The sequence below is a fragment of the Lactuca sativa genome, chromosome 6 (genome assembly GCF_002870075.4).
Source record: "Lactuca sativa cultivar Salinas chromosome 6, Lsat_Salinas_v11, whole genome shotgun sequence".
Classification (NCBI taxonomy): Eukaryota; Viridiplantae; Streptophyta; class Magnoliopsida; order Asterales; family Asteraceae; genus Lactuca; species Lactuca sativa.
The window spans coordinates 26,551,188-26,574,572 of record NC_056628.2 but is presented as its reverse complement, the minus strand read 5'-3'; the positions used below and the strand labels follow the sequence as shown (position 1 = coordinate 26,574,572).

The 23,385-nt window shown below is 29.8% G+C and overlaps 2 protein-coding genes across 2 annotated transcripts; both read right to left on the bottom strand.

Annotated features, from left to right (window-relative positions):
• Positions 1–2,888: 2,888 nt before the first annotated feature.
• Positions 2,889–4,869, bottom strand: LOC111895152 (deSI-like protein At4g17486). The gene is made up of 3 exons (XM_023891247.3): positions 4,079–4,869; positions 3,668–3,955; positions 2,889–3,114 (listed from the first exon to the last, which is right to left on the bottom strand). The coding sequence occupies exons 1-3, from the start codon at positions 4,206–4,208 to the stop codon at positions 3,029–3,031; spliced, it is 504 nt and encodes a 167-aa protein (XP_023747015.1). The 5' UTR covers positions 4,209–4,869; the 3' UTR covers positions 2,889–3,028.
• Positions 4,870–19,419: 14,550 nt separating this feature from the next.
• LOC111895159 (deSI-like protein At4g17486) lies at positions 19,420–22,449 on the bottom strand. Its single transcript, XM_023891259.3, has 3 exons — positions 21,669–22,449; positions 20,533–20,820; positions 19,420–19,761 (listed from the first exon to the last, which is right to left on the bottom strand). The coding sequence occupies exons 1-3, from the start codon at positions 21,799–21,801 to the stop codon at positions 19,532–19,534; spliced, it is 651 nt and encodes a 216-aa protein (XP_023747027.1). The 5' UTR covers positions 21,802–22,449; the 3' UTR covers positions 19,420–19,531.
• Between the last annotated feature and the right edge of the window lie 936 nt (positions 22,450–23,385).

Here is a 23,385-nt window from a genome sequence, read left to right as displayed (position 1 = left end):
ATAAAAAGGACATGTGTGTTTGACACGAAGCTTTTGGAAGCGTTTGAGAGCTTCTAGCTTTGACAAAACATTGTAGTTTAAACAGAAAGTTTGGTTTCATAGTACGAACGTTTAAATTTTAGTTTTAAACAATACGCTCCAAATCTAAAATCTATTTCATGTAGCGTTTAATAAAAAACTACCGAGCTTTTGAAATCAATTTCTATAAATGCCCTTAAAAATATATTTACATATATATTTTTTAAACAGTTGTCCTTTTAAGTAATTGTACATATTTTAAAAGCTTCCAGTTAATTTTGTTAAACACTCATATAACAAATAAAAGTTACAGCTTCCAGCCACCAGCTACATGCTACTAGCCACTCGCTACCTGCTACCAGTTTCCAGCTAACAGCTACTTTTGTCAAACACTATTTTAATTGGTAATATTTTAATTATATTTACGCACTATATATATATATATATATATATATATATATATATATATATATATATATATATATATATATCCCCCTAGTACCTATTATCTTTATATATAATTATTATTTATTATTATTATTATTATTATCTATATATACTTATAATAGATATATTTTTTTCTTCAGTCACATTCATTTGAAACCCTAACTTTTCAACTTCTTTTTAAATTAATACATTAATCCAATATTATTATAATTTCATTATTAATACTTTATTCTCACTATAATATAGTTAGTTTGTTAATCTATATATGATGTTAAATTCAAAATATTATTTTTATAATATATTCAAAACCTATCTTTTCTAAATAGTTAAAAAGTTTAAATATAAGATCTAAATAAAAATGACAAACTAACAAAAAAAGGTTGATTAAAATTTACTTTTTATAATAATTATTTATTCCTCAAAGTAGATAATTTAAAATAAATTAAAAATATTAAAATTTTAAATATAATATTAAATATAAAAAATTTATCAAAAGATAGTTTTAAAATCCATTAAAAATAATAAAGGTATAAATAAAATGTTAAATATAAAACTTACATCGTAATTCCAAATTGACATACAACCTATACATATATTTCATTAAAATAGTATCATATAAAAATATGTCTATCTAAATTGAGTTTATTTTTATTTTCACGGATAACGGTTATTGAGATTATGCGACTTTAAATAAATTAATATGGAATCTATTATTTGATACTCATAAATTTATTATGAAAGTAATTCCGTACATCCATGTTTCATAATGGTTATCATTTATTTAAAATACATAGAATATTTTCGGTGAAAGACTTAATGGATTTTGCAGCTAATTGGGGTAGATGTCCAAAGCAGAGAAGAACTTTGATTGCCATTGTGTATGGTTACCTTTGGTTTGTCTGGAAAGACAGAAATGATATGACGTTTAATAAAAAGCATACCACCTCTACGAAAACTGTGGACCACATCATTATTGAGGTGTACAATTGGGTGAACTTCAGGGGCAATTTGGATAGATTTATTTGGTCGGATTGGCTTTGTTGTCCTTTTAAAACTATGTAATCTCGTTTTGTTTTCTTTTCGCTCCGCCTGTCTCTTGTAGGCGTGGGCTTATTTTGTTTTGTTTGCTACTTCTTTTATAAATTGTTGTTTCCAAAAAAAATTATTATCACCACATTTATTTGAAACCTCCAAAGTTTTCAACTTCTTTCTTAATTAATACATTAAATCTATTAATATTATATTTGCATTATATTAATTTGGAACTCTCTTAACTCTTCATATTTCTATATAATATACTTAATTTATTAACTTAAATATGTTATTAAATGTAAACATTATCATAAATGGTTGATTTCTTGAATTATCCTTATAATATACTTAAAATTTTATATTTAAACATGTTGTCAAATATAATATCTAAATTAATATATGAAATAAACTTAAAATTGATTGAAAGACTACTTTTAAAAATAGTTACATAAATGTTCAAATGTGAAAAATTTAAAACCAAAACCAAAACTAAGTCTATTATTTAAATTAGTTTTTTTGAACGAAAAATCTAATATAATATGTTTTTCTAAACTAGTTTTTAATTTTACATATGTTCACGATAAGGTTTGAACAATTAACCTGAAGAAATAAAGACAACACCTGATACCGCTGAACTAAAAGTTTTTTTTTTAATTAGTTAAAAAAATTTTAAATGTGTTAAATTTGAAAGAACCTAGATCAAAGGTCTAATTAACTAAACAATATCTAAAATTATTTTTTGTAATAGCTCAATTTATCTTAACCTTTTATTGTAGTTTTTGCATTAATTTTTTCTTTGAATGACAAATATAATCTACTCTTAAACTACCTAAGATTCTACCTATATTTCAGATGAGACTTGAACCATTGATCTCAATCGTTAGCCAACATATCAAAGGACCCGAAGGTAGGAAACTACAAAAACAATAAAACGTTTTTGAACAAAGTTATCATATGATTTCTCAACAAAATAAAGTGAGGAGAGTTTCCGAAAAAAGATCAATTATACACCAAATTGAGGAATACAAAAAAGTGAGAATGAGATTTAATGTTTTTTTATTAACTTGAATCGCGATTTGAAAAGTGATGAAAATGGTGCAAGTGTTTTACACTGAGTACGTCCAAAAGGAAACATGAAACCTTTCAATTATATGGACTTTTAGAATGTTGTCAAAGAGAGCAAAATGGCATGAGATTACATAATTTTAGCTTTAATGAATGAAATTTTTAGTTTTGATTAAAATTATGTTGTTTTAATTATTCATAAAAGTGGTGAGATGACACTCATACGACATGGAATATCTTGTGACAAAAGGTAATACCACACATCGAAACCCACATCAATAACAACGCCAATAGACATCATAAGAAAAAATCTAATACATTTACAAATAATGAATATTCACATTTATAACACCTCACGTTCATTTCTCTTGAACAAAACTTAAAAACCATTAACATACCAAAATTTCTAGCACTTAGAAGATTTTCTCGCATACACGAAAGACCAAAATAACCACCAACCCACCTTCTACTTCTTGTTATTATTAGCTGCGACAACTGTTCTAGGCGGTGTTTCATTCCAACCATCCGGAAGAAGGCAAGAATAAAGAAAATCTTCAAAACACACAAAAATTTAAAAAAAAAATTACTTCCAAGAATCAATCATAAACCCATTAAAAAGTCGAAAACTTTTTCCTACTTTCTAGCTCCAAATTGATCTTTTTCAAAGTTAATAACCTTTAACTCAACTTAAACCCATGGTTGAGTTAGTGATAGTCCACGATACGAAAGTCACAAGGGTAAAATTCCCACTTTTTATGCATGCGATACACATTATTACATAATAACATTTTATGACACTAGTGATAATATATCGATAAAGACTGGCATAAATAAGATCAACTTGTTTTCAAGATTGAATAAATCGTATAAATAAGACTAAAGAGCCATTTTACATTTTCCAACAAAGACTTTCGTGATATATATCACTTTTAACAATATTCATCGATTTTTAAAGTGCAAAAAGGGTTGATGTCTTTATACATTAAGCCAAGTTTGTTTCGACTTAAACTATTAACTTATTCGATGCGAATTAAGTAAAAAAAACAGCCATATGTATAGCTAAAGATGTTAAGTGATTCAACTTAAAGCGAGTTAGTGCACTTACTGAGTCGAGCGAGTCGATTGATCCACCCTGGGATTGACTTTTTGGTCAATCTTTTAGACGCATCATTCGCAAAATGATTGCAGTTTCTGAAAATGATGTTGTAACTATTTCCAGGATACTCTTTTGCCATTTTCTTTATGAATTCTCTGCATTCTTGTTCATCCATTTCTGTTCTTCCAATTAAAATAGATTTCCTTATTTGTAAACCTTGGAAATGTTTTGGTTCCAATTTGAGTATTCCAGGTCTCGAATTGTCGCTACCACCAAACGCATACTCGACCCCATAAACTATTTAAAACCCAACATTCGTTAGATTTTACATACATTTATATGATAATTTATCAATTTTGAATTGGATTAGCATAATTGAATAACAAAAGGGTTAACAATTTGGAAAAATAAAGGTCAAACCTTGAACACCAGAGTGAAAAAAACCAAGGCCAAACCAATATATGAAACTATTGACAGGCATAAGATCATACACATTTATATATACAGGAGTTCCTGTTTTCTTTTTCTTGCGCATCATTCCACACAACATCTTTCAAAGTTCGAATAAAACCCAGAGTTTTTTTCTCAAATTCTACTCTTTTTCTCTGTTTGTAGATACGATTGATCGAAATTTGTGATAGGGTTTGTGGGGAGTTTTTCAGAACAACCCCCAAACATACCCTTTTGAGTACGCATAACCCACAAAAGAAACTCTTTTTCTTTGTTTTGAAATTGATTATTGATTGGGTTTAATGTTTTGAGGTTTGTTGGAATTGAATTTGAAAAAGATCCCAAACAAACCATTTAGTGTATGCATCTTTTTCCTTCATTTATGTGTTTGTTTTGTTCGAAGGGAGGAAGCGGGAGGTTTCAAGAGAATCGTAGGAATTTGAGGAGGCAAATGGTTCGTCATAATGACTTTGGCTGTTTGAAAATTGTGAATAGTTGCCCCTCGACTTCAAATCATTTTAAAAAAAAAAGTAAATTACATTTTTGGTGCCTTTGCTTTAAATTTGTCTACATTTTTAGTTAAACTTAGGGGTTGTTTGATTTGGTGCTGACCCAGTCCGGTCGGAGGAAAACGTCTGACTCGGTATGGTCAGGATGTTTGATATGTGAATATTGTGCGTCTGACCCAGCCCATTTAACTGACTCGGTCGATAATTGTTGATGATTCAGTCCGCCAAAAAAATAGCTGACCGAGGGAAAAGACACTCAACGTACTCCATAGCAAATCATCTGTCTTCGTCCTTGTCCTTCAACTCTGCCGGTAAGGTCCGCAACCGATTTCTAATCCGTTGTCTCTCCGATCCTTGTAAATAATAAAACCTCTTCAATCACAATCAAATTCGATAAGGTCTGTAATTGATTTATGCAATTGATTTCCCATTATGCCCTAATCTTCGCTCGACAAAAACGGACTTCGATTTGATAATTTTGAATTTGATAATCTTAAAATTGGAAGATATGTTCGATTGTGGTGTTGAATTTTTTATCAATAATTTTTTGAAGATGGTTAGGTTGGATGTTATCAATGCTTCTGGTCAATAATGAAGATGTATTGGGTTCCAATGATCGTCTGATTGAAGCCTTAAAGTTCCGATCTTGAAGTCCAAGAGTCAAACAAAAAGTCAAAATTGACATGCCCGAAGTTGATTATGTGATTAGGAAATCAATGCATATGCTTTGTATTGGATATGGTAAATAACAAAGTGATAAGTGGTCCTATGCGCTTGATTATTCCTCCCAAATTTCAATCAAGAAGCTAATTTATCGTGGTCTAATGATATCGAAGGCTAAGCAGTAAAGGAAATGGCTATACAAGGAATTTAATACCACGAGGGATTCTCTAGTATGGTTGAAAGTCAAGATTACTTGTGGCTCCTATATAAAAATATGATTCAAAATACTTTTGAGTTTTTGAAATTTGACTCGGCTAAAATTCATGTTGCAATTGATTTAAAATCAATATTGCTTCAAATGTGAATCTGGATGAAGGTCGAAGTTGGTGTTTCATTTCAAGTATATGATTCGAATTTGCAAAGAAAGAGTGGTCATAGTGAATATTTGCTTTGTGATTAATGCATCGAAAGTGAAAATGTCAAAAAAAATGGTGATATACAAAGCTTTAATAGTGCATTGTTTCAATGGTCAAAGATGTTTTCACAAAGTCAAAGTTGGAAGAAACTTGATTTTTATTGTAATTTATTTGTATTCTTAAGTGGAATATAATCAATTTTTATCCGATACAGGAAACAATATAAGGGTATTATGGTAATTTTTTATCATTTACCACAGTCAGTCATAAATATAATCAAACAATATGGTTTCAGTCAGATGTGGATCCAATCAGAAATTCTTACTCAGTCAGCACTAATTCAGTCAGCACTTACTCAGTCAGCAACGATCAAACGACCCCTTACAAATTTTTGACATGTCTCATTGTTGTAGTTTCCAAAAATTACACGCATGGTCCCTGAGACCAACCCCATCAATTTATATCAATTATATGCTTGTAAAATAACTAGCATATGCTTTTTTATTTTATTTGTTTTTTATTTTATTAATAACTTCAAAGACCATTTGTGTAAAATCATGAAAATAATCCTTAAAATGCTTTCAACCATTGACATGCCATTCATAACATCTATGTTTCACCCTTTTTGACATCTCCATTGACTTAAAACCAATGTCAATTATCGACACCCTTCCATTCCTTCACCGTCACCTCCTCCAACTTCACATCATTAGCAATTGTCTTCCCTATAAATGTTGGGGTCCAAACAACACCCATGCTCTCTATCCACTATCTCATTATGACATCCCGAAATTTAGCTCTAAAACTGTAGACAGTCAGTTCACCGCAAACATCTTTGTAATTTGACATATTGAGCTTACATGTATATTTTGGAAAATATATAATTTCATTACAACTATTAAAATATACCATATGGTATCTTATTTCCATTTGTGGAAAATCTCAAACGAATCATATAGCTCAAACTGCAACCCTGGTTAATACGTCTGAAAAACTGAAAATTCGTATTAAGTAGTTGTGAGCGAAACAAATGTTTTAGTCTCGTAGTACATGTTCCTATATTTCCAAAAATATAAATAACGTCTAAAACGATGTTTGTATGTAAAAGATATGACAATTATAAGAAAACAAACCAATATAATACTGATTTTCTTTAAACTACTAACATTGATTCGATCCGTTGAGGCACTTACACACATCATATACTAATTTCATACTCCAAATATTTTTAGTAAAAATATGTACAAAAGTCGAAAAATAAGACGTTTCAGGTTATTTAGACGCAAAACTTTAAACACGATTTCCCGGAGTTCTACAACTCGAAAAATTAATTCATTTGGGGTTTTGGAATCCTTGAACTCTACTCTATCATACGACACTTTTGAAAAAAAATATTAGACTTCGGGAATATGGCACACAAACCTAGGTGTGTTTTTAGGACACTTTGAGAAGATGACATCACTAGGCACCACCATGCTTTCTTGGATGATCAAAAATAAGCCAATGCTTCCCTCTTGGACCCTTACCCATGTTCTTTTACCACCATCCCCCACCACCTTACCCATTTTTGTGCACACTTGTTAAAAAAGTACAAGCATGGGGCATTCTTTGGTGTATTTGACTAACCTCTAAAGTATGACTTGCATGAGACTTTCTTAGGCTATAAATAGAGACCATGGCCTCCCCATTTCCTCACAAATTAGCCATCCAAAGTCTCTTATTACTCCCTCTCCATTTCCCTGTCTTTCTCGGCCAAGAAAACTCCTCACCGGAGGTGCCTTCCACCACCAAGAATCACCACTACTCCGCATCTGTTTCGTCGACAGCCACCACCACCTTTTGTGCCACCTCTTGCTGCCATTTTCTATGGTCTCCAAGTCGAATTCTTGAAGTTTTTATTGTTATTTTGTGTGTTATTTTGAGTCCAAACTGGGTTACAATTTGTTGCAAGTTGGTGCTATTTCGCGGTGCTTCCCGGAAATCAAATCACATTCTCAAGTCAAAACCGAAAATCACACATTAAGGTGAGTGCTTATGGCCCCTTTTATAGTTTTCATATATTTTTTTAGGGTTAAGGGGTGGGAATACATGTGCTAACATATTTCGTTTATGCAAAAAACACTCCTGAAAAACATACTACAAAATGCTATGATTTTATGTGAAAAACTATGGTTCATTCAAGACATGATTTGCTATCTTAAACCCTATGGTTTGCAAAACTATTTTGTATGGAAGTACTTCAGATCGATACCTTTTCAGGGACTAATCGAACACGTTCATACGATCTTTATACAATTTATTATGATTTTTGCAAAAGTGCATATCATTGCAATCCCTTTTCGGACCAGTCTGTATTAATGGTCATTTTCACCTTAGTTAGGGTTCACATCAGGTTAGGGAAAACAATTAGGGACAAAGTATACTTAATTTCTAAACCTTGAGATTTTACAGATCCTAATTCCGACTCCCAATGATTTTTCTGTAGTTTCTCTAAAACAGGGACAAATCGACATTCTAGATTAATTTTCCTGTTTTGTTTTTCAAATACATATATATAATATGTGACAAAACCTTGGTAGTATTTCAAAGATCAAAGACATCTTTTGGTTTTCAATGGTTATTCAAAAACTCATTACAAGTACAATTTTATGTGTGGTTTTACTTACAAAGAAAATAATTTTCAGACATTTTAAAATTATCACTACTGTTAGCAGAAAACATGTAACTCTCACCAACCTAGTGTTGACCTTCACCTTCAAAATTACATGTATTCTCAAGGAATCAGTAATCAAACAATTCAGACGACGAATTAGTCATAGATTTTAGGCTATCTAGTTTACTAGTTTTTGTTATATCTGTCTATCTGTTTAAGGCAATTTATATACTATACTATTATTTGTAAGAACCTTGTATTCAAACATCAAGATGGAATACAAATGTTATTTTGTTTATTGTTTTACTTGTACTACATATTCAGTTTACATGTGATCTATGAATTAAGTCGCATAGCCTGATATGTTCTGCTGCCTCAGTCAGGGGTGTGTCACTCATCCTCTATGACCACCTCCTATTCTTATGCGGCCTCAAGACTGACTGGCGACTCCCAACTTCTAATATCACATATGACTTCACATTTGAGTTTTAAGTTTTTATTTCACCCTTGATTCTAACTTCCAATGTTTGATTGTTTATGTTAATTTCAAGTTCTGGTGCATAATTTCAAGTTTGTATGTCATATTAATGTGTAATATAATATTCTATTTTTTGATTTCAAGTCCTTTAGCTTTGTGATATCATGGTTATCCTTCTTGCGCTTAACTTAAAGGCTAAACTAAAAGCAAAGCGTGGAAGCAACATATGCGTACTCTTTCCTGTCAAATAAATATAGACAAATGAAACACCTGATATTCCTATATGTTGATATATGAATAACTATATGTAATTCAGTAGTGGTAATATTTGTTAGACTAATCTGAAGTTAATTGTATTATTGTGACTTAGTAATCACAATATGTGCAACGGGTAATAAAAGATTTTAATTTTTTAGTTAGAGGTTTCAATATGGTTTTGATTTTAGATTAGGAATTGAAATTTGGTTTCGATTTTAGGTTAGATCTTTGAATGTGGTTGTTGTTATGGTAGTTGTGGTGGTAGTGGTAGTGGTAGCTCTTATATTTGTTATCTTTAATAACTAATAAATTTAACAAAAAAAAACATGTCTATTTTGTCATTTCACATATTTTACATATATTTAATAAAGTTTCTTAAATGAAGTTAATCTTACGGATCATGTAATTTTTGAAAACCAGATAGACACACCATATTAAATGTAAACCATAGGACCAAAACTATAATTTATTCTTTGAAAAATATACCAAACTCATTATGATAAAACTAGAAATAACATGGAAATACATATGTATATACCATAAATCCATAATGGATAAGATCATATATGACACCAATGTATCACATCCTAATCTGTATTATATCATAAATAGAAAAAGAAAGTTTTAAAATACGAAGTTGTAATCTTTTACTAAAATATGATGAAAATTAGAAAGTTGTAATGATTTGTACAAATCTTCAAGATTAAATTGCCAAAATGTTGTAAAAGTTTATAGAAGAATAATAAAATATATGTTATTTGCTATTTAGTATTAATATTTCTTTGATTTTTTCAATCAAACGAGTTGTTCTTCGATATTGAATGAATGAAAACACAAATGACACGACAATTGTGTTTTATATGACAACAATCTATATAAATATTCAAATTAGGAATAATTAGAAGTTGCCTACTTCCCGCCTCATGGGGTACACAAACGTGCTCGTCTATTGTCGATAGAGGTTTGGTTTTGGGAACTTTTTGTTTCACATTGCTATTGTTTTGGGTTTTCGCGACTAACTTCAGTTTATATCATCGTATGAAAACATATAACACGTGACCAGATTTATATGTAAGAAACGTGCATAAAAATAAACACAAACACGTATACAAATTTTACAACGAAACGTAAAAAAAATCGACTTTACAAAGTAAATAAAAATAAGTTTGTATTAAGTTAATGAACGAAAGTTCAAATAATCAGAAACGCATTATTTGTGACCCGACTCATACATATGAAGCGTACATAAAAATAAACACGGAAACGTAAAAAAATTATGTCGAAACTTGTACAAACTCGAATTTATATATATATATATATATATATATATATATATATATATATATATATATATATATATATATATATATATATATATATATCATAGGGGATAAAAACAAAAGTTTAGAAAATGAAGGTGATGAAAGTGATATTTTACAAAGTTCAAAGTCGAAAGGGTGAAAATAATATTTTTAAAATATAGACAGGTGGAAAATACCATTTTACAACCTATAGAAAAAATAAAGGGTAGAAGATGCCATTTTACAAATTGATGTTGCAAATTAGAGTAAATTACTAAAATCGTCCCTATGGTTTGGTCAAAATTGCACGTTTGGTCCCTAACTTTTTTTTTGCACTCGGATCGTCCTTATGGTTTAATTTTGTCGCGTTTTTCGTCCCTATGATTTGGTCAAAATTGCACGTTTAGTCCCTAACTTTATGTATGTAAGGGACGAAAAACGCAACAAAATCAAACCACAGGGAAGATCCGAGTACAAAAAAAAAAGTTAGGGACCAAACATGTAATTTTGACCAAACCATAGGGACGATTTCAGTAATTTACTCTGCAAATTATCTATGGAAATGCCCACTGGTATTTTCTTTTAATATATGTTAACTTACTTCGCTTTTTGTGGGTGTAATCTGTGATTTTTCTGTTAGGTAGAGACAACTATTTTATTTTTTAAACATATGGATAATTTTTGTAATCTTTAAACTTTCTATTATACAAGGACCATATTTGTAGTTTTTTAAACATGTGGTCCATGTAAGATAAAAGTGGATAGGAACCATTCTGTAAATTATAGGGACAATTTTTGTTATTTATTTCTATATATGAACCAAACCTGTCAATATACAAAAAGTTTGTTGCTAAAGTCCTGAAAACAAACTTTTGTGGCCAGGTCTTAAAATAAAAAAGTTTATTATTCATTAGACATTTGTTTTTTTATCAAGGTTCTAAAAAGTTCGTCATGGTTTCTTCATGACATGTCATAGCTCAAAGGTTTGTACTTGCTGACAAGATTTAACAAAATATTGTTTTAAGTCATATATGTATATAAAAATAAATAAATAATAATAAAATATATAAAATTATTAATTATATACAAAGTTGTCGGCTTAAGTCACGTCTTACAAATGACATGGTTTGTCACGGCTCAAAAAACTTGAGGCTTAATGTTAACACCAAGTTACGTCTAACATTATTTAGAACTTAGTTTTTTTATTATATAGAATAATTAATTTTATCATTAATAAGTGAATATTCTATATTTTTTTTTTCAAATAAATATAAATTTAAAACTTAAACAAATATTGAAGGCCGACAAAGACGTTCAACATCGGTCTAGACGACCTACATTTCAAATTTACAAATATTACAGCAAAAATGTTAAATTTTCAAATAATTACATTAGAATTTTCAAAATTACAAATATTTATTTTTGTAGGATAAATAAATTTGTGATTTTTAAAAAATAAAAATAAATTTTAATACAATTAAGAGTTTCCGCATAAATTCATATTAGTCGTTTGACGTCAACTGGCCGCCTAACCCGAATTAAGGGTCTCCATCGAGAAGCTGATTTATCGTTTATCGGTTTGTTGTGACAAAAAATAGTACTTATACTGGAAAACAAATATTTAATCGGCATTTTAATAATCAATGTACATTTCTATAAAAAAACAGCAATGTATATTTATTTTTAATCCACAACAAAACATTACTTTTTAACGAAATTAATCAACATGCTTCTATATTTTAATCTAAAACAATAATATATTTTTAAAAAGGCATTTCCGAATGACAAATAACATCGAAAGGAAATGATTCATCGAAAAGTAACTTGTGTTCTTTGAAATATAACATGTTTTCAAATGAAAATATTTGTCTAAACAAACTATTTGTCGGCCCCCTCAACGCGCGAGTAGCCTCGTTTATACTTTATGTCAAATCAAAATCATTATTTATATATATAGTGGGAGCCCTTTGTAAAATGTCAATTTCCTTTGTCGACTTTTTAAACTTTCGTGTTTACCCTTTATAATCATCTGATTTTCATTAATATTTTTTTTTCAATGACTTTAAAAAAAAACTAATTTTACATGTGCTTATTTTTACATATATGTCGTTATAAATTCAAGATTGTCAACATATCGATGTAAATTTAAAACTTTTGTTCGTTAATTTAGGAAAAAAAATATTTTATTTTCTCAATGTAAATTTAAAACTTTCATTCATTAGTTTAAAAAATATTTACTTTTAGCGACATATTTTTTTACGTTTTCCTGTTTATTTTATGTACGTTTTCTAACTATGAGTAAAGTTCGAGTTTCTTTATACTTCGACATAAAGTTTGTGTATGTTTTTGTGTTTATTTTAAAGTATGTTTCATGTATGAGTCGGGTCACATATAATATGTTTTCATTCGAATGGATATAAATTGAAGTTATTGGTGTATGTTTTCATGCTTATTGGACATGTAATAGTTGGATTTTTTTTTTTTTAATTTTATAAAAGTATTAAAAATAGACTATACATTTAGGACAACTTATTTTAATTTAACATAATGCAATATATTTATTTTATTGAATGTTACGGTGAAATAATATTTCTTTTTACAAATAATAGAAATGCTTACAAAATAAAAAAAAGATTTATAAACATTTTACAAATATATGATAAATTAGTAATTTTAATATTTTATTTTTTAAAATAGTTTATGATTCAAGATTATTAAAACGCGATCTTGTAGAATCGTACGATTCTACGATCCCACATCTATAATTTGATTATGATCTTAGCAAATTCGTTTTTAGGTAGAATCGTAGTTGTAAGTGTTCCGATTCTACCTACACTAGTTTTTTACCAACTTTTCTTCTCATTTGATTCTAATTAAATGATTATAATTCTAAAACTCTAAAAAGGGAACAATAAACGGAAATCAACGATTAATGTAGTTAACTGTTGATGTTTCAAAAATGAATTACTCAAAAGTGATGAGCATGAAATATAGTTTCGTGATTTGTAAATAACTAAATATATTCGTCATTGTTTTCACTTTTTTAATTTCATTTTAATATGATGGTTCAGCCAATTAACACATAAATAACACGAACAAAATAGTCCAATAATTTATTTAAAAAAATCAACAGGCATCTTCTCTAATAAATGAAGGTTTTTTTTGCCACTTGTCACATTCTCATTCATTTTGCCACATGTCATTTTATGGTTATTTTGAATTAATTTTTATTCCATATGTAATTTTGTGGTTTTCCTATTTTATTAAATTCCATATGGTATTTAAATTTAATAATAAATGCATATCAATTTCATTAATGAACTTTCCTTATAATTTTAAAATTTTAAAATAAAATGTGATTAATTTGCTTTGATTATTTTATTTAAATGATTTGTTTAAATTTAAAAGAGAAAAAAAAACACTTTAATTTTAGTAATTCAATATTTTTCTCATTTTTCTTATAAATTCAAATTTCTCAAATGTTTATACATATTTAATTATTTTAAATACACTCATTTAATACATGGGGCTCACACCTAGTATTGTATATATAATGTTTTGGCATTATATGTTAGTTTTGATTAACTATGATGGTTTGGAAAGCAATTAGTACACACATAATTGATGATAGATAATTAACAACAAGATTCTTCATTTGTGACATTGTTTTTAGATTTTTTTGGATATCCAAATGAAAACTAATTAAAATGAGCATTAGTAGTAGTTTAGTGGTAGATTCTTACAATTTTGATTCGATTTTACGATCACAATTTTGCAAACTTAAAAACAATTCTACGTAGAATCTCGATTTTGCAAACCTTGCTATGATTGAAGAGTATTTATGATAATAAGTTTTTTAAATAAAATAAAAAAAGGTACAAAAGTGACGGTGATCAATATTTATTTACTATTCTTATGTTTCTTTTTGGAAAACGGCTCAGGGGTAACAATATTTTAAAATTGTTCAAAAAACAGCATTTAAGTTTGGCTTGTTTAAAAGACATCTATTAAATAAGGTTTTTGTAACACCAACAAACTACACAATTTTTTCCAATGCCTTATGTTGGCAACCGCCATTTGTAGGTGAGGGACAAGATATTATCTATAAAAATTAATGAAGGAAAAAAATAAGAGAAAATGAAGGAGGATAACTATGTTTCAAAATTGTTCAAAAAATACCACCCAAGTTTGGTATGTTAAAAAAACATAATCCAAGTAACGTCTTTGTACTAAAACCACTAACAAACTATATGTTTTGTTTAAATGTTAACCATTGATAACCGACTCCTTGTTTATTGGTGACATGTCATAATAGTTGGTGAGATGACATTAATTGATATATTTCGGCTTTATAAATCGATTTAGGACTTCTTCATGGACGAAAAAGTTCTTATTCTCTTCTAACGACTTCTTCTTCTACTAAATTGATGATCTCCAACTCAAGCTCGCACATTTTAAAGACACAAAATATATTTGATGATGTGAACGCTTGTGGCTGAGCACCCTTCTCAAATTTGGACATCAACTATAAAGACTAATCATGACAAAACATTGAGGGTTTTTACCAACCAAATGGTAAGTTTAACTGAAACCTTTATCATGTCATTCTCCTATACATTTGCTTAGTTATGTGACTCATTTTCCGAATATGAAGCTACTTATGGACATTTATCCATTGGGATACTCCATATTCAAAAATTAAATCACATAACCAAGAAAATATATAAGAGAAGGACATGATAAAGCTTTCAGTTAAACTTACCATTCGGTTTGGGACAAACCTTGAACTTTTTTCCAGGATTAGTTTTCATGGTTGATGTTTATATTCGAGAAGGGTGCCCACAACCATAAGTGCTTGCATCATCAGATACCTTTGGTGTCTTTGAAATATGTTAGCATGAATTGGAGATCATCAATTTAGTATAAGAAAAAGTAATCAAATGAGAAGAAGAAGTCATTCGTTTGTCAAGAAACCCTATATCAATATATATTAAAAAGAAATATATCAATTAATGTCGTGTCACTAATTATTATGCAATTTCACCAATAAGGGAGTCGATTACTAGTGGCCAGCGGGTAACATTTGAACAAAATGTATAGTTCGTTGGTATTTTTTTATACAAAGACGTTACTTGGATATTATTTTTTTAATAGACTAAACTTAGATGGTGTTTTTTTCTTGATTTTAAAACCTAGTTACCCTACCAAGTAATTTTCCATTGTTTTTTTTCCCTTAATTAATTTTACCAGTAGTATCTTGCCCCTTACCTACAAATGTCGTGTTAAATGTGACTCGAGCATTTGCATTATGTTCATGGAGCATTTGGAGCACTTGAAACTTAATGGAGCACTTGGGGTTCATGGAGCATGTGGCAAAGGAACGGATCATCTGATAAAGGAATGGATCGCCTGACAAAGGAACGAATCTAGTGCCAAAGGAACAGATCATACAGAAGGGGTTTGGAGCACCTGGAAGAGGTTTGGTGCACTTGGGAGTGATATGGAGCAATAAGGGAACCTTGTTGTTCCATATGTTAAAGGGATGAGCCAAGAAGGATGCTCTTACGCGATGTCATCTCTTCTTGCGCCATGATACTCCCTCTTGCGCCATGAGGATTGCTCTTGCGCCATGCATGTTCCTATTGCGCCATGGTGGTATTGTTGCTTCAATATTGACATTCTTGTGCCACACTTGAAGTCTCTTGCGTCATCCATATTCCTGTTGCGCCATGATGGTGCAAGTTGGACCATCTTGGTCCTTGATGAGCCAAGTATGCCATGAAGTCCTCTATGATGCTCAATATCATTCAAGGATGCTCAAGTGTTGGTACTTCTCAAGGATTACACCATGTTGTGCCACAATGATGGTTGTTGGGTCATTAGTGCTCACGATGCGCCACTTGTACATCATGATGTTCCGCTATGGCACAATGTGCTCCATCATGTGTGTTCCTGATGCTCATGGGTGTATGGCATAGAAAATGTTCCAGAAGATTCTGCATGGCGGATTGTGATTGGTTGACAACTTTCATGGGCCTATGGGCCAATAGGCTTGGCCTATTTGGGTTTTAGGTCTGATCCCTCAAGTATGAATATGGTTGCATGCAGAGTCATTTGAAATGTCTTGTATCTTGAATTTTAGAGTTTTAGGCGAATCTCTAGTGAATTGTACTTGTAACCTCTGTTTGAGAACTCTAAAATAAAGAATACTCCCCTCATGCCTGTGGACGTAGGTCGTCTTGACCGAACCACGTAAATACTGTGTCTTTGTATGCTAATAATTTTGCTTGTTATCCGCATTACTTCCTAATAACGGTCACCAGAACATGGCAAGTGACATCAAATTTGTTCTGAGTCTTGACAAATATCATCTGTTTTCCCTAACATTCCGGTTACGATAACATGACATTAAACAAAATTTATAGTTTGTTGGTGTTTTTTTATAAAGACCTTAATTGGATGGTGTTTTTTAAATGATTTTAAAACATAGTTACCATAATATGTCATTTTCCTTTTTTTACTGTCGGGTTTGTACAACTATTAACAATTCTAATTTTATGTCTTTTGCCTACATATGTATAGCACATTCTCGATTGTCGAAAGTCTTTTATAGAAGCAGCCATTATATCATCATATCATATCATATCATATCATATCATATCATACTATATTATAAATGAAACATTTTTCCTTTCACCACATTCATTTGAAACTCCCATCTCTTCATATTTCCATATCATATACTTAATTTATTAACTTAAATATGTTTTTAGTTGTAAAAATTATCATAAATAAAAGACTTTTTGACTTGTCAATATGATATACTTAATTTGTTAACTTCAATATATTTTTAAAATAAATAACCTACATTAATATATCAAATAAGCTTAAAAATTTAGTGTAAAATTTAAAACCTAAATAAAATATCAAATAATGTTTTTTTTTTTAAATTCAATATATACTTTTTAATAGTTAAAATGAAAATATTAAATATAATAAATATAAAAAAAAAACCTAAATCTATGAATCGAATTCACTAAAAGGTGTCTGAAAACTATATTTTATATAAACTAAAATGCTATTAAATAGTTTTTAAATTAACTTATAATAATAATAGTTAAAAAAATAGAAACTTAGAAATTAAATTATGTTAGATTACAAATAGTTGTTGATAATTTAAATAATCATCATGATGAAATTAAAATACCATGATCTTTTTTTTTTGAACGGACGACAATTTATTAAAAAAAAAAAAAAAAAAAAAAAAAAAAAAAAAAAGAAGCTAGACCAACCAACAATCCAGGAAGCATTAGAAGGGTCCTTTAATCCAAACAACCCAATCAAAACACCTGTTAGACCTATTAGAACACCAACTATAAGACTTAGAAACAATGTTAATAAAACTCTTTTTATGAGGATTTTCAAAAAGAGAAGCTTTTCTAAACATCCAAATCACCCACATGTAGACAAAGAAAACCCCTTCCAACACCTCTTTAACATTCTTCCTTAAACATATGTAAACCAAAGAAACCAATCTTCAATAGAAGCAAAGGAAAGAACATCCAACCCCCACCAAGAAACCACTTTCACCAAAACAGCATAAGCAAAGGAGCAAGAGAAGAAAAGATGATTGACATCTTCTGCAACAGCATTGCAAATCGGGCACAATACGGAAGGAATATCCATACCTCTCAAAGACAAGTTCAAACGAGTAGGTAGCTCGTTCAAAAACATCTTCCAAAAACAAGTTAACTTTGATGCAGATTAACTTAACCCACCTAGTAGCTGAAAAAGAAGAAGAAAGATTAGCCAAATCAACCAAATAACGAGCAAAGAAGATAGAAAACTCGCCAGATGGATCCAAGTGCTTCAATTACTTATAATTGATTATGATTCGAAATATATATCATTATCCGACATTGGTATCAGATCCATATATTAATTAGCACTTAGAGAATCGCTATTGTGAAAACCTTGTTGAGTAATGATCATAAACACATAAATGAGAAATTGTGTGTGTATAAAAATATACATATCATGTTTTTCGAAAATTATGATTCTAGAACATGGAAAATCAATTTTATTGTTGTTCGATGTGTTTGAATCTTGTTATTTTGTATTTAACAATCTTTTGATTAGTTAGTACAAATTTTGGATATTTTTACAGCATGAAAAATCATACAAATTTGTGTATAATATGTTTATATTTATCTGTTTTTAAACTTGTTTTAAAAACATAAAAATATATAAACAAATATCAAAGATTTAATGTCAAATGTATGTAAAAACATTAAATAAAATCATGTGTTATGAAACACCATGCAACAATTAAAAAACTATCGCTAACACCGATGGAGTTTATAGTTAGGCTAAAAATAGTGTTGATGGGTCTCTGTGACGCTTCAAATATGTTGCTAAAAACTGTCAAATGTTTAACTTAGTCGAAATTGTTGCTTGTTAGATTTTTTGCAACACGTTAATATTGTCGCAAATGTGCTGAAATTACTTTTATGTTTTAAAAAGTGTTACAACTGATAGTATGGATCTAGTAACACATTGTCTCGACTAGACCTATGTTTGTGGTGCTGAATCAATATGGAAAGGACTTTGTGTTATTTGAAGTATGATTTGGATCCATTATAGGTGATAATAATAATAATAAATTGTAGGTGAAAGTAAAGAGAAAAATTGATAAAATAGTTGTATAACAATGGTCTTACATTGATTATATACCAAATAGTTAAACAATTCAGGAACCTATCACATGCAAAGTCCTATTGACCCCATGAATGCATAGACTAAACACAATAAAAATAATCAACATTATGGAGGATGGGACCCATTTAATGAAATATTCAAATCAAAGTTCCTTAAACAATCAACACCATGCATGTTTCTTTCTGACTCCCCCCATAACAATGTGCTTTTTAGCCACTTCACTTAGATCCAATATACATTCCACCAACTCAATATTCAAAATAAATAAATCTCACCCTTTTCCAAAATATTAACACTTACCCACAAATCTTTAGATTGAAATCTTCAACTTCAACAAATTTTTAATAATAATAATGCATTATAACATTATTGTTCTTCCAATCAAGAACCTTACATGAGCAAAAATATGCGATAATTTCGAGTTTCCTTACACTTTCTGATTAAATAAGGTCTTTGACTTTGTTCCCATAGATTGACTTTTTCTTGTTGATGAACTTGAAGAACGAGAAGATAATTGTGGTTCAGGTTTAGATGCTGACGTGTATCTGCTTGATTGGCTTCTTAGCTTCTTCTCGTTATTAGAACCATCTTCCGCTCTAATTTGTCTCACTTTTGTCTCGTTTAAACCAGCAGGAAGAACACAATTGCAAAGAAAACCTTCAAAATTCAACATGATTGTATAAATCATAAGTGGATTGATAGTTTTTTTTTAATCGTTTGATTTACATTTTTTATTATGCATAAGTTATGGCTAATATGGCTTTGATAAAAGAGAACTATAATTAAGAGCAAAACAAGATCCATATTTTGCGTTTGTATCATAATTTTTAGGATGTTGTTTTAACATAAAAAAATAATCTTGATTTATGGGTTTCTAATGATCATAAACATGGGATCATGTGGGAATTCGCCTCGGTCAAACACATTTTATTGAAAGTTGTGTGCCACACAAGAACATTAAGTTACATCAAGAAAACTAATTAATGATGTTAACTCAAAAGGGTATTTTAGACATTTTGATAAAAGTCGTTTTCCAAACACATCTAGTTACGAAGTAGCTTGGAAGTTGAAGTTTGCTTATAAAATTCAAACTTTTAGAATGGGTAGCAATTAGCAAATGACTTCCAAGCAAAGTTCGACCAAAAGTTAAGCAAATTTTATGAATCTTGAAATGCACAAAAAAAAGTTTCTTTAAATTTTCCAAAATACCCATTTTGGTAATTTTGTTATATCAAGTTTTACCAACAATTTTCCAAATTAACCATTTTTATATTGGGAAGTGAACCGTACACAACAGTTTTTATTCGTACACAACAATTTATGTTTTATAGTGTTGGATAATACAACATTTTGAAACACAAATTGGTATGTATTGAGAAAAATTGTTGTGTTATAGAAATAAAAATGATAAGAAATTTGGGATCTTACCAAGTCGAGCTAGTCTATTGACCCAACTAGGAATCGGCCTTTTGGTCAACCTTAAGCACATATCATTGCAAAAGTGATTACAATTTCTTGTAATCAAATTATAACTATTTCCCGAATATTCTCCTGCCAATTTTTCAATAAATCCACGAACCTCTCGTGGACCAAAATCTGTTCTTCCAATCAAGATTGATTTCCTAAATGTAAATCCAGGGCATTTTCTTGGTTCCACTTCAAATATACCCGTTGTCGAATGCTCATGTGCCCCAAATGCATATTCTACACCATGAACTACAAAAAAAATCAAGAATCATAGTTTGTCACATTCTTAATAAGGAAAAATTACCAAAACAAAAAACAATATATTTTGGGTAGTTATGTGGTTTATAACTTTAACCACTAAAACTTTACTTTTTCTAATAAAACCATATAATGACCGTTTTTCCAAATTAACCATTTTAACCTATTATATCATTCTTTCACTAGTATTTTTCCAAAGTAACCATTTTCATATATCATGTCATAATGGTTAGATTGTAAAAATGTCTTGAAACTTTTATGGTTTGATGAAAAATTATAATGTATAACAATATAAGTAGTTAAACCGTAAAATTGTTGTATAAATTCTTTAATGTAATATGCGCTATTTAAAATAACAATCTAACTAGAAAATACGCTCCTAGGGAGGATTTATAGCAACAAACGTAACGTAATGTTATATTTTATGATTATTAAACATGGCCATTCACATTAAAATTGGTTATTAAAGTCAAAGTGTACACACTAAAAAGAAAGATAACACCTCCTATCTTGATTTGCGTCCTCAACAACACACAAGTAGGGTAAAAGGTTCGACATTTGATAGTGATTTGCCAGAGGGATAATCTTATTGAATTAATTGAATAATAAAGAAAAAAAAACACATTCTAAAATTTCTTACAAGATTATCGTATATCGAAATCAAGAATCAGATGTTTCATTACAGTAAGAATTGATAGCACATAGCATAGCGGAATTGAGACCTCAAAGTCTTGCAATTTATTGAAAAGAAAAACAGGACATTTTTGTTTATTATTAATATAATCTTTTGAGAAATGAAATGAATAGAGAGATTTGAGGAGAATTTGAAGAACACAAACCTTGAACACCAGAATGATAAACACCAAGTCCAACCCAATAAGCATAACCATTGATGGGAGTGAGATCGTATACGTTTAAATATACAGGAACAGTCCCTGTTTTCTTTTTTCTAGGAATCATCCTACACAACATCGTGTTCTTGCGTCAACCGATGTGAAATTCAATCGTCAAAATCTAGTAGGAAATGTGAAAATTCGAAACTTTTCTCACTGTAGAGCATACGATATCCCAAATGAACGATCTTCAATTGAATTTCCGTAAAATTCTCAAATTTGAAACAAACCCATCATAACAAACTTCCATCCGCACAAAACCCACAAAAAATCTAACGAAAAGATTGAAACTTTTTGATTCGGTTTGGGGAAATCTTTCAAAACCCTCTTCGGTATGCCTCCATCTTCAAAAACCCAGAAAACTGTTCTCACTTTCGGCCTCTGGAATTGGAGAAAAATTGGAAGGTTTTAAGGGAATCGGAGGGATTTGAGGAGGGGTAGATTGGGATTCGGATTGTGGGTTGCTTTTTCTAATAGAAAAAGAAATTTTTCATACTTTAATTCACATACATAAGTGGAATTTGAGAAGAAATTGGGGGAATATAATTTGACTGCTTAGGTTCCATCGGCGGCTTACTATTAAACAACTTTAATTTGAAGAACCTATGCTTTTGATAATTGCTTTGATTGCTTTCGGGGTGATAGAATCCGAATCGTATTTTATACAAATACTACTCGAGTTTTCGTGTATTAAACTGTATGCCAAACTTTTTCAGGCTGTCATTCGAGAATTGTATAAAGAATTAACTATATATTAAAACCATCATAAGACAAAAATGGGCTTTGGAGTTGTATGTACAAGTTGTTAAAGCCTAAAACGAATCAAATCAAAATAAAACAAAAGGGTCGGTTTTGTTTGGTTTTATAGCATAACGGTTCATTTTGGTTTGAGCCACATCTTTACTAAATAAGATAAAACAAATTGAACCACATATTTACTAATCAATCTCGAATTTAGTTTTGCTAAGTAATCATTGATTTGGTCATTTTATATTTTTACTTATAGAACTATATGGTTTTTTCGTATTACGATAGGTATACACCAAACTAGTGTATACTTTGGAATGTAAATATTGTTGTTTGATTAGGATTCGGTGAGAAGATAAAATTACGTAAAAGCCGTGGAAAATGGTTAAGGAGCGTTTTTCGACGAACCAAAAAATCAAATTGTAAAATGATTATAATATACATTGTTTTGGTCAAAAATTGATCAAATATAATTCGACCAAATTGTATGAGAGAGTGTGATGTTAGTGTAATGTAAGTATCAAATAGTAATCAAAGTGAGACAAATGAGTTACAAGAAAAACCTTTGATTATTTGTAGGATCTCTGACATAAAACCTTGAAATGTGATAATAATCATATGCCTTGATGTGTTTTATTGATTTTAATCTGAGGTTACAAAGATTGTGAAAGTAATACAAGTTCAAGAGTAATGCTAGGGCTCATCGTGTGTGTTGTGTGCTAGATACATGTATTATTTATAGTCTAGATTAAGTAACAAGAAGTCCGATAATTTTGGGAACCCACGAAATCAGCATATAAACGTTATTTGACTTGGTATTCCCGGTCTTTTGCCTAGTTGAGATGACTCTCCATTGAGAATGGGTCTTGTGTTGACTAGTTCTGCATATGTGAGAAAAATAAAGAAAATATAGTCG